This window comes from Quercus robur, chromosome 6 (genome assembly GCF_932294415.1).
Source record: "Quercus robur chromosome 6, dhQueRobu3.1, whole genome shotgun sequence".
NCBI lineage: Eukaryota > Viridiplantae > Streptophyta > Magnoliopsida > Fagales > Fagaceae > Quercus > Quercus robur.
In genome coordinates, this window is record NC_065539.1 from 32,840,073 (window position 1) to 32,857,584 (window position 17,512).

The 17,512-nt window shown below is 35.3% G+C and overlaps 1 protein-coding gene and 1 long non-coding RNA gene across 2 annotated transcripts; one reads left to right on the plus strand and one right to left on the minus strand.

Moving 5' to 3' along the window:
• Nucleotides 1-4,475: 4,475 nt before the first annotated feature.
• Nucleotides 4,476-10,300, plus strand: LOC126689695 (uncharacterized). Its single transcript, XR_007644584.1, has 2 exons — nt 4,476-4,798; nt 9,666-10,300. It is a non-coding gene; the product is annotated as an uncharacterized LOC126689695 (long non-coding RNA).
• A 435-nt stretch (nt 10,301-10,735) lies between these two features.
• LOC126689696 (uncharacterized) lies at nt 10,736-13,464 on the minus strand. The gene is made up of 3 exons (XM_050384896.1): nt 12,873-13,464; nt 11,088-11,208; nt 10,736-10,978 (listed from the first exon to the last, which is right to left on the minus strand). The coding sequence occupies exons 1-3, from the start codon at nt 13,018-13,020 to the stop codon at nt 10,903-10,905; spliced, it is 345 nt and encodes a 114-aa protein (XP_050240853.1). The 5' UTR covers nt 13,021-13,464; the 3' UTR covers nt 10,736-10,902.
• Between the last annotated feature and the right edge of the window lie 4,048 nt (nt 13,465-17,512).

Genomic DNA, 17,512 nt, shown 5'->3' on the forward strand with positions numbered 1-17,512 from the left:
GATTCTATGGGGAACCAAATACATAAAAAAGACATGAATCATAGACAAAATTACGAAACTTGAAAAACCAAGGGTCATCTCCATGGTTATGCGTCGGTGACTTCAACGAGATCACAAGGCAATCTGAAAAACAGGGAGGGCAGTCAAGACCGCATAATCAAATACAATCTTTCCGAGATGCACTGGATGAATGTGGTTTCATGGATTTAGAGTTTGTAGGCTTTCCCTTTACCTGGCATAAACACTTTGCCGAGTTCATAGTATAGGAGAGACTAGACCGTGCAATGGCTACCAATGATTGGTTTTCGATGTTCCCAGGTACGAAAGTGCACCATCTCGATGTAACAGCATCTGATCATAAGGCTTTATGCATCTCACCAGAAGGTATGGATTGTAGCTTTCAAAAACCGTTCCATTTTGAACAAATGTTGATGATCGACAAGGGATGTAGTGAGACAATTGAAGTAGTTTGGAGTGAGTTCCACTGACTCGTGGGCCTCAAGGGTGATTAAAAAAATTGATAAGTGTGGCAAGGAGCTAACCCAGTGGAGCAAGAGGTGTTTTGGCTGTGTTCGAAAAGAATTAGAAAAAAGAAAAAGAAAAAAGAAAGCAATTGTAGGGAGCAAAACAGATGGCTATTCGAACTGGAGACTCTAGTCGCATGAAAATCTTGGAGGGTGAGGTGAACATACTACTTGATAAAGAAGCCAAAATGTGGAGGCAACGATCTAAGGTTGCTTCTTGTTATACTTGCCGTACTACTATGTGCCATGATTTAGCGGTCAAATATTGGAAGACTAGCTTGAAAAAACAAAATGGTCCTTATAGATAGAATTTTTATTTTGTCTAATTAGAGTATATAACATTCATTCTACTCACATGAGAATAGACCTCAGAAATATGAAATTCACCATTATTTGAGATAGATATTATATTTCACAGTTACACTACTGTTTAGCATCAGTTTATAAGCTCAGCTTTTAGCTTTAAATTTTATGTACAACTTTTTAAAACCTTACTTTTTCCCATATTTTCTCACATTTTCAATTTTTTTCAAAGTAATGAAGGATAACATAAATCAGGTAGGACCAAGGGGGCAAATTGCCGACAGGATTATTAATTTAATTACTAAAATACCTCTATTTTTTTAATTTACCCAAAGTGTAGGGTTTTAAAAATAAATGTAAGTGTGCATCTCTTTCTTTCTTAAAATATTAAAAGTTCAATTTTTTTTTTTTTATATTTTTTTTTTATTTTTTTTTATTTTTTAAGTTAGTGCAACTTGATCTAAACTATTTGACTAATTCATGATAAGATAAATGGGCAAGTTTGGTACGGGGTTGAGTTTTGTAGATATATGTTTTTTTTTTTTTTTTTTTTTTTTTTTTTTTTTTTTTTTTAAGTTAGTGCAACTTGATCTGAACTATTTGACTAATTCATGATAAGATAAATGGGCAAGTTTGGTACGGGGTTGAGTTTTGTAGATATATGTTTCAACCCCAAAGATGGGTTTGGAATAAAATTTTATAGGATTTCAATTTTCATACGTAAGATGGTTAGAAGATTTGACAAGTTTATTTTTAATAGTTTAACAGATTAACATTGACCCATTTGATATCTAAGGTGGATCTGCCATGCTTGACTCCATCGTCAACACGTCTAAATTCGTTCCATTTTTTAAACTTATCCAATCAGGGTTGGCATTGCGTAAGTGCGCCCATTCTTTTTGGTCAACCTCGATAGGTGGGGAGATTCAATATATAGTAATATACATTTCTTAAAAACAATGCTAAGCTCTTTGTTTATATATTTAAGTTTATATCAAATTTGCAGTTTTATCTCTCTGAGGAGGTCCTCCATCACAGAAAGGTGCCTCCTCGAACCAAAATATGAGCTACCACGTTGGCTTCATATAATTGAATATTCTCTTTTGGAAACTTTCAGCTCAAGGTAAGTGTCTATTTATTTTTTCTTCTTAAAAAATTAAATTATATAAGATTTATACTTATGACATTTACTCAATGATGGTTAGTTTTATGTGAGATTTAATCTCAAGTTCCTTATTCAATATTTCCTCCATAAAAAAAAAAATAATAATAATAAAAAAAAAAAAAATCCTTATTCAATAACAGGTGCTTTAACCCATTGAACTAATTAAATTCCACAACTCAAAGCAAGGGAAGCTCTTCCCTTGAGCGAGTTAAGTGACCACCTAAGGCCTCAAATTGAGGAAGGCCCCCAGATTCTAATCAGTTAGGTTAGTTCTTTGATTCCAAATATATATATATATATATATATAGGTAAAATGAATGAATCAAACCTCAAATTAGAGCCAAGAATTTAAAAAACAAAAATGTCAAAGAAAAACAAAATCGGGAAAGAAGGACCCAATGTAGGAGTAATAAATTATACCCATAATATTTTTTTTAAAAGAAAAGAAAGATTAATTCTCTTTTTACCCAAAAGTTGAAATCAATCTTTCTCTCTTTCTCTCTCAACAAAAGAGAACAAAACTTAAAAATCCCCAAAAAATATGATCAAACCTCATTTTTCTGGTACACATCATTGAAAGAAAGAAAGTATTTTTTTTTTTAATCTTTCTTTTTATTTTATTTTTTCACTAAATCTGATTTAGCAGCCTTGCGTTCAGTGCGTTGAACTCTCCAGTTCGTTGCTTCCTTTAGGTTTGGGACTTCTGGGAATTTCCAGATCTGTTTGTTTTAGAGTTTAGACTGTCTTTGTTTGTTTCTTTAGTACTGATTTGATGTGTCTAGTCTACTTAGGCTTTAGTCTTCTACTAGTGTATAACGCCGTAAATATGCATAGATATATTTAAAAACAATCACAATTACATATATATAATTTAGAATATAATAAGATCTAGACTCTTCTGTTTTTGCTTTCTATAATTTAATTGCCACAAAAATAAAAAATTAGATAGAACACATGCACAAAATTGAACTTCAATTAAAATTCAATTTAGAATTTAATTGAATTTAGAATCTTTAATTTTTGCACCTAATAATTCACTTGATACACAAATTTAAAAATTAGATGAGACACGTGGCGTAAAATTAGACCCCAATTTAGAATTTAATTGGATTTTCTCTTAACTTTAGTTATTAATATAATATATATATATATATATATATTTATATATATATGAATTGTTTTTAGTTATACAAAAAAAGGCTCATAAATATAAAATCATTCAAAAATTATATTTTTTATGGTTTACTTATATTGGACTCCTTATTTTTTATACTAAATTAACTCATTTGACACAAAAATTTTAAAAATTTAGATTAGATGGGACATATGGTACAAAATTAAACTTTAATTGAAATTCAATTTTTACATTGAATTAACTCACTTGGCAAAAAAATTTAAAAACTTAGATTAGATGAAACACATGACATAAAATTAGATTCTAATTTAATTCCAATTTGAAATTTAATTGGATTTTCTTTCAGTTTTACCTATAATTATATATATAGATTCCGCGGAAGATGGGTAGTATACCTTTTTTATGTGGTCCAGGCCCTTCTCCATAGTCCACACGTTTCACCATATTAAATTCTGCTCTTTTTTTTTTTTTTTTTTTTTTTGGAATGGGGTTCAAACAAAATCCTTTGTCCTTTTAGTTTTTTATGGTAAAATATTATTTAGGTCTCTAAACTTTATTAAAAGTTTTTCTTTCATCCCTAAACTTTAAAAAATTCTTTTTTCATCCCTAAACTTTGTAAAGAGTTTTTTGAATAGTATAGAGACAAAAATAAGGATGAAAAAAAAAAAAACATTTTCAATAGTTTAGGAATGAAAAATAAATTTCTAGTAAAGTTTAAGGACATAAATAAAACATTTTCAATAGTTTAGGGATGAAATATGAACTTTTAAATAGTTTAGGGATGAAAAATAAACTTCATAAAGTTTAAGGATGAAAAACAAACTTTTGGTAAAGTTTAGGGACCAAAATAATATTTTACCCAATTTTTTAAATAATAAATTAATTTTTGTGAAAAAATAAAATATCAAATATATATAATTAATTACTAATAATAAATTTATAATCAAAATTAACTTATGAAAAATATGATTTCATTATAATTCTTTAGTATTTTTTTTTTTAATTGTCTTGTTCCTTTTAGTTGTATTGTATTGTTTAATCCAAAATATTGAATGATCTAATGAATACATTATTATTACTTTTATTTATCCAAATTGAGACTATAAGATACTTTCATGACTAAGTAGAACTACAATAGTATATTTTATAAGTCAGGTTCTATTGTTCTATGCTTGAAGTTTTTTCTTATTTTATATTTTTTATTCTAGTTATTATAATTTTATAGATAGTGTTTTTTTTTCCTTGTAACTATTTTTTAACTAGTCGCTAACCCGTGCGATGCACGGGATAGTTAAACAAAATTTATACACATTTACTTTTATTGGTACAATCATTTGAAAATAATTCTAACTGTAAGGTTGAATTTAATCAACCATGTGTTGGCTTTATTCCATGACAAATTTGCTTGTAATATAGCACTTAGAAACCTTGTATTTAGGTAGGAATCATGTAAGGGTAGTGTGTGAGAGAGTGTGAAGAAATGCTCAAGACAGTGCAGTGAAGCAGAGACTCGTGGCTAAGACTCGCGGGTGGCTCGCGGCTTGCAAGCCGCCAAAAGTTGCTCACGTGCAGAGCATGCAGGGGAGCTGAACAGTCACGCCACCTGGAGCACTACACGACAAAAATCCAGACTGGCCATTAAGTTAGCTCGCGACTCAGTCAAGTCGCGAGGTCAAGTCGCCAGCCAGCCCTATTTTTGGAAAAACTGACTCTTCGTATTCCATTCTCACACCAGTATAAATACCCCTCATTCCCACAAGATATGTGTGGCTATTCAGAAAGAAAAACCCTAAAAGAGGTTTTTTAAAAACACCCACCCAATTAGAGAGAGCTACTCATTCTTAGAGAGAAACCTTTGTAGTCTCTTCTCATTCCCTCTCTCATCGTCATACCTATTGAGAGGAGATTTCTATCCAAACACTACCCACACCAATTTAGAGTGTTGAGTGTTTTTGGAGCTTTAGGAAGCATTGGAGGATGCCAAGGATGGCGGATGCTACGGTCTAGTAGCGGAATCCGGTAAGCTAGAAAAGAAAAAGATTCGGCGCAACCTCGTTGGAGCAAGAAGTTTGGAAGGCTTAGGTACACTGGGTAGATTAGGCTTGGAGGGTCTATTGCTGTCCTTGTATCCCAACTACATTTTCTAGTGGATTATTGACCGCTTGGAGGGCGGCGGAGAGGTTTTACGCCGAAGGCTTCGGTTTCCTCTTCGATAACACATCGTGTGTTGTCCTTGTGTTTGCATCTCTCTTCCCTTTATCTTTGCCTTTTATTTTCTGCTGTGGATATGATTTATAATTGGCTTAGATTGATTTCCAATTCTGTTTATAGCTTATGTTCATTTTCCGCACATTAGTTGTTTGTCATAAAGCTTGAATTGGTTATTTTGTATTTGGGGGTCTAAAAGTTCAAGGGTGTTTATACACGTTTTTGAACTTTCAATTGGTATCAGAGCGGGTACACTTGTTGTGGTTTAAATACCTAAGTGTGATCCTTGACCCCTTGTGTTTATTTGCCATGGATTGTGCTTTGTATGACTCTTTGCATGATTTGGTTGGTAATGAATGTAACATGCCACGTGTTTGTGAAATTGCCTCTATGAGTGTTAATCCTCATAAGTGTGATGACATGTTATTTGAATCTATGGGTGGTGTTGACAAACTCTTAAAGAAAAATGCTAAGAAGTTTCAAAAGAATTTGAGCAAGTTATTTTGTGAAAAAGATGATTTGATTGCTAAGCTCAATGAATCCAACAAATTGGTTGAGAAATATAAAAAACTTGCTGAAATTTCTCATGAAAAACTGAAAGAGTTTGAATGTTTGAATATGGACTTGGATGCTAAACTTGTTTTGTCTAACAAACTTGTTGATGATCTTAAATGTGAAAATGAATCTCTTAAGATGCATGCCAAGTGTTTGATTGCTGAACCTATTGTTAAAAAGGATGAAAATATTTGTTGCAATCATGTTATAGTACCCGATTTTGTGCCTAGTGTGTGTTCAACCTTAAAGGACAAATCGGTGTACATTCCTCCACATAAGAGAAATCAAAATGTGGAGAGAAAGGCTGTTAAGTCAAAGCCTCCGTTTAGGTCTCAACCTAAGGTTTTGAATGGATCTAAGTTTGTTCCAACTTGCCACCATTGCGGTGTGATCGGTCATATAAGACCTCAATGCTCCAAGTTGAAAAGGGAACAAAATAATGTTGCTAGATCTCTTTCTAAAAAGCCTAGTAGACCTAAACGCATTGTTTGCCACCATTGTGGTGCCTTTGGTCATCTAAGACCTCAATGCTCTAAGTTTCATGCGTTTAAAAGAATCAAAAGAAAAGAGAAACTTGAGCTTTTTGGAAGTGCTAAAAAGAGTAAACCGGTTTTGAGTGAAAATAGCATGTTGTTAAAGAAAATGTTTAATGCTCTTAACTCCTTGACTATGTGCATCTCCGGTTCTCATTCTTCCAACCCTCGTCTTGCTTCTCTTGAGACACTCATTCCAAACAATCGTTCCTTTTGGATGAGGAAGGGTTCATATGGTTGAGCTTGTGCTCTTTTTGGTCCTTGATCTAATTCTTTCGATCTTTGTAGGACCCTTCTTGCATTAAATGTCATATCATCATGCATTTTGTGCATGTTGCATTTATTTGTATGCATTGTTTTGTTTTTTATTTTACTTTTATATTTCAGTTTTGTGTGAGTAAAAAATCCAAAACCACATAAAAAGTGAAAAATTCAAAAAGTTTGATCATATATGTTTGAGCACATATCACATGTGAGTTTGGCCTTGTACCTTTGTACAAATGGCTTTGTGCATTTACGAGCTTAGCTTGTTAGTTTTTGCACTTATATCTTTGTGGGAAAAATCTTGACATCTTTGTGTGATTGTTGTAAATCGATCTTCAAGCTTGTCATGAATGATTTGTCAATAGTCATGTTGGTTTTGATACATGCGTAGACTTGTGCTTATATCTCTTCCCACTCTTTTATTTTTATTGCTTAAAGAGCTCAATAAATGTAAATCTCAAAATGAAAAGAGATAATGAGCTGCAAAAGCCGTCGCACATACTAGTATTCGACTAGGAAAAAGGGAAAGCGACTTAAATAAAATTGTATAATGCCCAAAAAGCCAAAAGCTTGTTCATCAAATTGAAATATCACAAATTTCAGGCATCGATCTCAAAATGAGATGTTTTGATTCAAAATGATCAAATGTTATGAATTGTAAAGAAGCCAAATGAAAAGCTTCATCATATGTAATCATTTTCTTGTGGGAGGTCATATATGCTCATTTCTATAATTGAGATAGACCACTTGACTTAGCACTTGCTGTGTATGACTTGATTGAATTGATCATTGAAACTTCACTCTAGACTAAGGACTATTCCACATTTGATACACACACACAACACACATGCCTAATGTTCAATGAATGTCTTATTCATTTGTTAGATTGTACTTGTCTAAATGTGATGTGTGTGTGCTCAATCTTATATGGATTAATCCAAAAAGATTTTTGATCATTTTATATGTTTTTAGAAGTGATTTTTATCACTTTTTGTGTTTATATTTAGTGCTTACTTTGTTTTTCAATGTTTAAACATGTTCTGAATTGAAAAACAGGTGTCAGAGTTTTTCGCGGCTCAGCTGGCGACTCGCCAGTCGCGAAACCCCAGTCGCGAGTTCATCCAGAAGCTTTTGGCGGCTCACTCGCGGCTTGCTCGCGGCTCACTCGCGACTCGCGAAAATTTTCGCGACTGAAACTCGCGACTCGCGGCTGAAACTCGCAGCTCGCGGCTTGCTCGCGACTGAACCTCGCGACTCGCCTAGTCACGAAACGCCTAGAAACAGTTTTTTAAAGGGCTTTTTGTGGGAAACTTGTTTTAAACCTCTCCCATCCTCTCTAAAACCCCTCTTTCAATATTTTTACATCAAAACCCAACCAATTTGAATGGTTTTTCAATCCATTAACATCTCTAAGGTAATTATAAACTCTTTTCATTGATTTTGATCCTTAGATTATGTTTTGGAGAGTTTTGTGCTCTTGGTTGGGATTTTTATCATAGGGGTTGGGAAAACTTAATTTTTGTCAAATTTCTTCATGGGATTGGTTTCTTTTGTTGATTTGCATTGGATGTTGGCCCCTTGTGGCAGAAAGAACATGTATTAAGGGTAGATTTCATGATGTTCATGCATTGTTTCACATTTTTGTTCATAGTGTGCATGTTAGGTGTTTGATAAAATGCCTCTTAGACATTCTCTCGCTTGTTTGGACTCCGATGAGTACCAAACTTTGGGGTTTCTCATGTTTCCTCATTAGGAATATGTTTGGTTCATTGGTTGTGTATTTTAACACACTTTGCCCCACATGTGCATTTTTCATGCATTGGTTATGCATGCACTTAGCCACCTCTTGCACACACATTTGCTACCCTTGTCATGCATTGGACTTTACCTTATTTCTTCATCCTAGCATGTCATGTTTACCTTATGCTTTGTAGCATGCTACTTTGTCTTAGGTTTGAGCTTCATTTTCTCATTCATCTTGCACCCCTCATGCATCATTATCATTATTTGTTCATTCATCTCTTGCCCTCGTTTCTTCTTGACCCTTTGTCTATTCCTGACAAAAAGGGGGAGAGTATACTCTAGAGAGTATTCCTGAGTGTTTTATGCATTGTTTGTAGGCTTTATGGTTTGTACCATGCTTTATGCAGCCTCTATGATTTTGTTAAATCAGTACTTCTATCCAAATGTCATGCATTTTCTGGTTATGTACTGTCACTCTTGTGCCCTTGTAGGATTGTTCCTAGATGCATATGCCTTGTGTGCTATGCATTGGTTGAGTGTTGAGCATACAAATGTCTTGCCTTGTGCTTGTTAACTTGTATGTCCTTGTGTTCATTCCAAGTGTGAATGAGCACTGTGATCACTACCTTGTGGTGTTCACTTGGTTGATCAAGCCATGGTTTGTTTATTAACTCCATCTTTGCTTGATCACATTTTGCCTGTTTCATATGCATTTTATGATTTTCTGCTTACAATGATCATGGTGTATTGTTATGTTTCAGGAGATTCATGTTCATATGATTCAAGAGCTGCATAGCTGCTAGATTTAGGTGTGAGTGAGTTTTTCCTTTGTTCCCAAACTCACGTTTAAGTCTAGAGTCTGTTTTAGGGTGTTTTGTCATGGAATAGCCAAAGGGGGAGATTGTAAGGTTGAATTTAATCAACCATGTGTTGGCTTTATTCCATGACAAATTTGCTTGTAATATAGCACTTAGAAACCTTGTATTTAGGTGGGGATCATGTAAGGGTAGTGTGTGAGAGAGTGTGAAGAAATGCTCAAGACAGTACAGTGAAGCAGAGACTCGCGGCTAGGACTCGCGGGTGGCTCGCGGCTTGCAAGCCGCCAAAAGTTGCTCACGTGTAGAGCATGCAGGGGAGCTGAACAGTCACGCCACCTGGAGCACTACACGACAAAAATCCAGACTGGCCATTAAGTTAGCTCGCGACTTGAACTCGCGACTCAGTCAAGTCGCGAGGTCAAGTCGCCAGCCAGCCCTGTTTTTGGAAAAACTGACTCTTCGTATTCCATTCTCACACCAGTATAAATACCCCTCATTCCCACAAGATATGTGTGGCTATTCAGAAAGAAAAACCCTAAGAGAGGTTTCTTAAAAACACCCACCCAATTAGAGAGAGCTACTCATTCTTAGAGAGAAACCTTTGTAGTCTCTTCTCATTCCCTCTCTCATTGTCATACCTATTGAGAGGAGATTTCTATCCAAACACTACCCACACCAATTTAGAGTGTTGAGTGTTTTTGGAGCTTTGGGAAGCATTGGAGGATGCCAAGGATGGCGGATGCTACGGTCTAGTAGCGGAATCCGGTAAGCTAGAAAAGAAAAAGGTTCGGCGCAACCTCGTTGGAGCAAGAAGTTTGGAGGGCTTAGGTACACTGGGTAGATTAGGCTTGGAGGGTCTATTGCTGTCCTTGTATCCCAACTACATTTTCTAGTGGATTATTGACTGCTTGGAGGGCGGCGGAGAGGTTTTACGCCGAGGGCTTCGGTTTCCTCTTCGATAACACATCGTGTGTTGTCCTTGTATTTGCATCTCTCTTCCCTTTATCTTTGCCTTTTATTTTCTGCTGTGGATATGATTTATAATTGGCTTAGATTGATTTCCAATTCTGTTTATAGCTTATGTTCATTTTCCGCACATTAGTTGTTTGTCATAAAGCTTGAATTGGTTATTTTGTATTTGGGGGTCTAAACGTTCAAGGGTGTTTATACACGTTTTTGAACTTTCATTAACTAATACCCAAATGTAAGAGACACATTGACTTACTATTTAAAGTAGCCTTCTGAAGAATTTACACATATTGTGCAACTGAGCCTTAATTTCTCATCAACAATAAAAACATGGAAATTCAAAACATGGAAAGAAAATAAAAATTACAACAATTAATTCCATTATCTTTCATTCTATACTTTGTAATTGTACGAAATTAAGTCAACTCAATTTAAGTAGTTGTAATAAAATTGGCTTCTACTATTCTCTATTCTATAGAGATATGAACATATTGAATTTCTCAAACAATTACCGGTATTGCAATAAAATGATTTATTATTGAAAATAAGAAACAAAGAAAATCTGTCTATAACTTAAGAAACACAATATAATAAAATTAAAGAGATAAAATTTTCGGATGACAAAATATTATAGATAATTTTAGAAACAGATTATACACTTAAAAGGATTAGTAATTTATAGCACTTACCCCCCACTATTAGTATACAGATACCAAGTGCGGTCGTCGTAACCCTTTGAAAGAACCTTCCCCAATTGGACCCTATTAAAAAAAAAAAAAAAAAACACCCAATTAACAAAATTGTTCCAAAAGGGTCTAAAAAGCACACAAAATCAATTCAAAAAACAAAAATATGAGACAAAGTAATTACTTTCCGCTGCCAATGAAATCGTCTTTTGTATTGCTGTTCCAAACTGCAACACTTATCTCTCTAAAGCCTTCAATTAACGAAAACACAAACTTTTCTTGGAATACCGGAGTATTATGACCATCTATACACACACAAAAAAAAAAAAAAAACAAAATCAGCATAACTCACTATAACTCTATAGAAACCTCAAAAATATAAAGAGAAATTAAAGGGGTTGAATTTGATATTTACGTTTGGAGAGAGAGAATTTGCAGAATTTTTTTTTGAATTGAGTACGTGCAATACATTATACAATGAAAATAACTGCACATATGCCATATGTATAGTTGGTCCATTACCTATCGTTGAAAAATATAGGAATGCAAAATGAAACATATATTGATTCCTAGAACACGCTTAATACGATGTAAAAGCCATGTTAAAATTGATTATTGAGCTTCATGTGCTTTTTCATTCCTGAAGATTATCCTTCGTTTATATAGAGAATATAGAAAATATAAGTTCAAAGAAAATCACCTTAACGTCTTAGAGTGATGATCTGGTGGCTATAGCTAGCTTGTCTTTGAGAATTTGGTTTCTGTTAAAGTTCTTGCTTTCGGTCACCTACTTATATAGAATAACTTGAGAGAGGGGTAAGGTTGCTAGGGTTTTGAGGTGTTATAATATTTTTATTTTTATTTTTTATTTTTTAAATATTGTGCTGACGTGGAAAATTGTGGTTATTTTTTATTTTTTAAATATTGTGCTGACGTGGAAAATTGTGGTGCCAGCAGAGGCTTCGGTTTTATATATATATAGATTAGGAATGTCTACTCGAAAATATGCATATGAATTTGAAAAACTTAAAAAGGGAAAAGAGTAGAATAATTAAGTGTGGGTTTGGATTCGCGTTTCCAAACCCACGTTTGCGTTTTCTGCCATTTTTTTTAGCGCGTGAATAGTAACATCACATGTGAGCACTGTGTAGGGGACAAAAGACACTGTTCATGGGTCCCACGACACTATTCACATATTTAAAAATTATTTTGCTACAGCGTTTTCAGTTTTCGGTTTTTGGTTTTTAGTTTTCAGTTTCAGCAAAAATAAGTTGTATCCAAACGGATCCTAATGGCATGTTTGGAAGTTTAAAGAGGAAGGAGAGTAGAGGGGAGGAGAGTAGTGGAGAGGAGAATAGAGGGGAACCATTCCCCTCTACCTTGTTTGGATGTTTTTTAAATTAGTAAGGGGGAAGGGAGATAATTAGTCATTCCTCTTATTTGGATGTTTTAAAAATTAGGATGAAGAGGAAATAAAATGATTTAAATAGACAAATTTACCCCTATTTGAAAATGGATCTTAGAATATGTTAGTGATTTTTTTTTTTTTTTTTTTTGGAGAAACATAAAAAAAATAAAAAAAATAAAGTATATACCTAAAAACTAAAAAAAGAGTAAAAATCCTTGTCTAGACCCATAAATTTTAATTACAAAAAAAAAAAAAAAAGATATTTGTGCATGAAAATTCATGGTTAAAATGAATGGTGCCAGATTTTTTTTCATATAATCAACGTATTAAATATAATAATAAAAAATATTAATTAAATGCAATGACAACGTGGCAAAATTCAAACCATTTATTTATAAATTGTTGGGCCAGGATTTGAATAACCATAATTCACGGGATTCACTAAAAACCTATATATATATATATATATATATTATTATTATTATTATTATCATGAATAGAGTATGAAAACGATAACTGAGTTAATGGAAAAGTCAAAACCAGCGAGTCACACTCACTCACCTTGGAGTTGAAGGCAATCGGACTCGAACCGATCCAAGAACGCGACAGGGTAATTCGGGTCAGCAATGGACCTAAGCATGTACTGCTTCTTCTGAGAGATCGAGTCGTTAGTCACAATATAGGCCTGCAACTCAGCGAACTCGTCCATGCCTCTCCAAACTCGGACCAAAATCGAAGTCTCTTTCTTCTTGAACGACTCATGTAGAACCTTCTGGACCCTCGGTGTTGTGGCGATGAGAATTTGTGGTAGAGCTCATACTAGATGTGTTCGCTTCCACCTCCGTTGTCCAGAGAGATGAAGCCGCCGGCACCGGAGGGTTTGGAGGAGTCGAAGATGAGAAACAATAATGAGATTCAATTTTTTTTTTTCATTCACCTCAAATTTTCTCAGGAGAAAAACAAAAATTATTTACATAATTAGTTTGTAATTTTGTTAATTTACAATGGGTAAATAGGAAAATTTATCTAGCCAATAATTTATCTACTCTACTCTCCCTCCAAATCTCTCCAATTTGAAAGAATTAAAAATGAGGGGTTAGAGGTGGTTGAAACCCCTCCAAACTCCTCCTCTTCCTTCCTTAAAAAACTTCCAAACAAAGTAATTGAATTACTCTCCCTCTCTCTAGTCTACTCTCCCTCCTTTTTTTAAACTTCCAAACAAGCCATAAGTCTCAAAAAGATTCTCTAGATAAATTTGTTATTAGTAATAAAAATGATGTAACATAAAATTTAAGTGAAAATCTCACAAATGAACAAGAAATTCATCAAGAAAATTCACAAAAAAGATTAAGTGGGTTAGCCATATTATCTATTGAAAAAAAAAAATGTTAAGAGGAACTTGAATACAAAAATTTAATAAGTAACTTTGCACATAATAAAAGCAAGATGAATATATATAAAATGCATCATGTAATATTCACCTTACGCCCCAAATGCGTAGTCATTCCTGACCCAAGGTCCATGCTTGAAATCAAGGCTGTAATCAAATTGAGTCAAGCCAAGTATTCAATGGCCAAGTTTGGTTTGCAATACGCATGTTAAAATTGCAGGGCATACTGCAGGGCATAGTGCAGGGCAGAGTAGCATGAAGAGTAGCATGAGACAAGATACAAGTGTGATGGCTAGTGCAGTTGTTGCTGAGGTGAAGAGCATTAACCAAGCCACGGGGGTCATAGGGAGTGCAGCACTAGCTGATAGGCAGTGCAGGGACCAAGCCACACAGGATGCATCAATGTCTGACCAGAGTGGCACTGAAGTCTGGGAAGCAATTGAAGCAGTCCCACATCACGAGTTCTTCATTCAAGAGCGCTGAGGATTTGATTCCCGTGATTCTAGGAAGTAGTTAGTCGCAATTGACACGTGTATGATTCTAGAAGTTTAACTAACTGATTTTGGCGCCACATTTGATAGTTAGTTATGCTCACTGTGTATATAAACAGAGCATAGTGTATTTTATTCATTAACTTCGTGTATTACATTTTGATCAATGAAATTCTCTCTATTCTATTTAGATTTCTCTCAGATTTTTTCATGGTATCAGAGCAGCTAGCACAGTTTACACTGATTTCCTAGCTTTTAGTTTGGTTCCAGAAGATTTTCTTTCGTTCCAAACAGAAATTTTTCTCAAGAAAATTTCCTTGTTTTTCTTTTGCTGAGAAATCGTTCGAGAATTTCTTTCTGTTTCTTCTTTTCATTGAAGTTTCTTTTGTTATTCAAGCTTTGAAGATCATTCATGGCTTCTGTTGAAGGAAATGATCACTCTGATTCAACACAACCTCAATCCATGCGACCAGTTTCAAGTTCTAATACACAGACCAATTCATCCAATCCTTTTCTGCTAAGTGCAAGTGAGAATCCAGGAAATATCTTGGTCACACAGCCATTGTTGGGAATGAGGAACTATCAATCTTGGTCACACATTCCTAAACCTGATTCGGTGGCCATGTATGTTAATGCCAAAGGGAATTATGGTAACAAGGCTGGACCTAAGAAGGAAAGACCCTTGTGCACCCACTGTAACATGCTTGGACACACTGTGGACAAATGTTACAAACTCCATGGCTATCCACCAGGTTATAAGCAAAAGGGGAAGTTCAATGTTAATCAGGTTTCCTTTCCACAAGGAACTGATGCTGAGAACACATCTGCTCCATGTCCTATTACTAAGGCACAGTGTGAGCAGCTCCTTGCTCTTTTCAAACCAGGCTTTGATCAAGGTCAAAAACATCATGCTGCATCTGTCAGTACAAGTGGAAGTGTCTCTGGTTTGACTACTGAAGCTCATGGTGTGGCTGCTGCAACTGGTGTGCCTCTCTCATCAGCCCTTAACAATTCCAACTTCATTGACACTATGTCAGGTACTGCTTCCAGCCTTTCTTTCAAACCTACTTTGAAGCACTCTATATTCTCTGCTAAAATAGTTGATAAAGAGTCTTTTCATTCCACTGATTGGGTCATAGACACAGGTGCCACTGACCATATGGTACATTCAGTCACTTGCTTTACTTCTATCACCACTGTCCTAAATACTCATGTTAATTTGCCAAATGGTGAGATAGCTCTAGTCACACACATTGGCACTGTGAGGATCTCAGACAAATTTACTCTTTACAATGTGTTATGTGTTCCATCATTCAGTTTTAACCTCATCTCTGTCAGTCAGTTGGCCAAATCTATTTCTTGTTGTCTTATCTTCTTTGGGACATTGTGCTTTATCCAGGACCTTGCTCATTGGAGCACACTTGGTCTGGGTAAGGAATGCAATGGGCTCTACCTGCTGGAAAGGAGCAACTCCACTTCACTATCTGCTTCCATTTCTGCTGCAATACCTTCTGTTTTTAACACTCATGTATGGCATTCTAGATTAGGACATCTGTCTAATGCCAAATTAGTTTCAATTAGGAATAATGGTGAACCACTTTGTACTTCTGTTGAAAATCTTACTTGTGAAATCTGCCCCCTTGCAAAACAAAAACGTTTACCCTTCAATAAAAGTTCTCAAATTTCTGCTTCCTGTTTTGATTTGATACATTGTGACTTATGGGGTCCCTTTTCAGTATCTACCATTGATAGTTGCAAATATTTCTTAACTATTGTGGATGATTGCTCAAGGTGTACTTGGGTTTATCTCTTAAAACATAAGTCTCAAACCCAATCTGTTTTAGAAGGTTTTTGTACCATGGTAGAAACTCAATTTTCTAAAAAGATCAAGACCATTAGGACTGACAATGGTACAGAATTTTTCATGAGGGATTTCTTTGCTAAGCAAGGCATTTGTCATCAATTGAGCTGTGTTGAAACCCCTCAACAAAATGGTGTTGTTGAGAGGAAACATCAACACATCCTAAATGTAGCTAGAGCTCTCATGTTTCAATCACACCTGCCTTTACACCTTTGGGGACATGCTGTCCTTGCAGCCGTTTACTTGATAAACAGAACTCCATCTTCAGTCTTATCCAATCAAACTCCTTTTGAAATTTTGTTTGGTTCTCCACCATCCTATTCCCATTTGAGAGTCTTTGGCTGTTTGTGTTTTGCTTCTACCCTTTCTAATCATAGAACAAAGTTTGCTCCTAGAGCAAAGAAATGTGTCTTCTTAGGGTATCCTTTTGGGGTAAAAGGTTATAAGGTTCTTGACTTGGCCACTCAAAGTGTGTTTCTCTCTAGGGATGTTGTTTTTCATGAACATTCCTTTCCCTTTGCTTCTGTTTCTGTTAGTGTTTCAGATTCCATTCCTTCTTGTGATGATGTTGTTGCTCCCTCTTCTTCAGCAGGTAATGATTCCTTTGTCACTCCCATTAGTGTTCCTGATTTTGTTCCAAATGATATTGACAATGCCTTATTCCCTTCTTCTGTTTCTACTGATCCTGTTATACACAATGACATTACTTCTTCCATAATGTCTACTGATGTTTCACCTAGTTCTAGTCAGGTTCCTTTTCCAGCTGCACCTTCTTCTCCACCAGGTGTACCAGCCTCTCCAGTGCCTATCAGGAAATCAACTAGAGACACTAGACCTCCTGCATACTTGCAGGATTATGCTTGTACTGCATTTGCTCCTGGTGCTGCTTATGATCTGGCTGAGTGCATCACTTACTCTCACTTGGAACCTGGTTACCAAACTTACCTCATGACAGTTGGTTCTAGTCCTCAAGAACCTCAAAGCTTCTCTCAGGCAGTTCAAGATCCTCTTTGGAGAGCTGCCATGGACAAGGAAGTTCAAGCTCTTGAGAACAATCACACTTGGGATGTGACTACTTTACCTCCTGGTAAACTTCCCATTGGCTGCAAATGGGTTTATAAAGTCAAGCTCAATCCTGATGGAAGTGTTGAAAGGTATAAAGCAAGATTGGTAGCTAAAGGTTATACCCAAAGAGAAGGCCTTGATTTTCTAGAGACTTTCTCTCCAGTTGCCAAGACTGTTTCAGTAAGGGTCTTGATTGCTTTGGCTGCTGCTCAGTCTTGGCCTTTACATCAATTAGACATTAATAATGCCTTTCTTCATGGGGATTTGGATGAGGAGGTTTACATGGCCTTGCCTCCTGGTTTTCACAGTAAGGGGGAGTGTTCAGTTTCTTCTTCTTCTTCAGTTCCTAAGGCAGCATCTGCTCCTAAAGTGTGTAAGCTGGTGAAATCCCTTT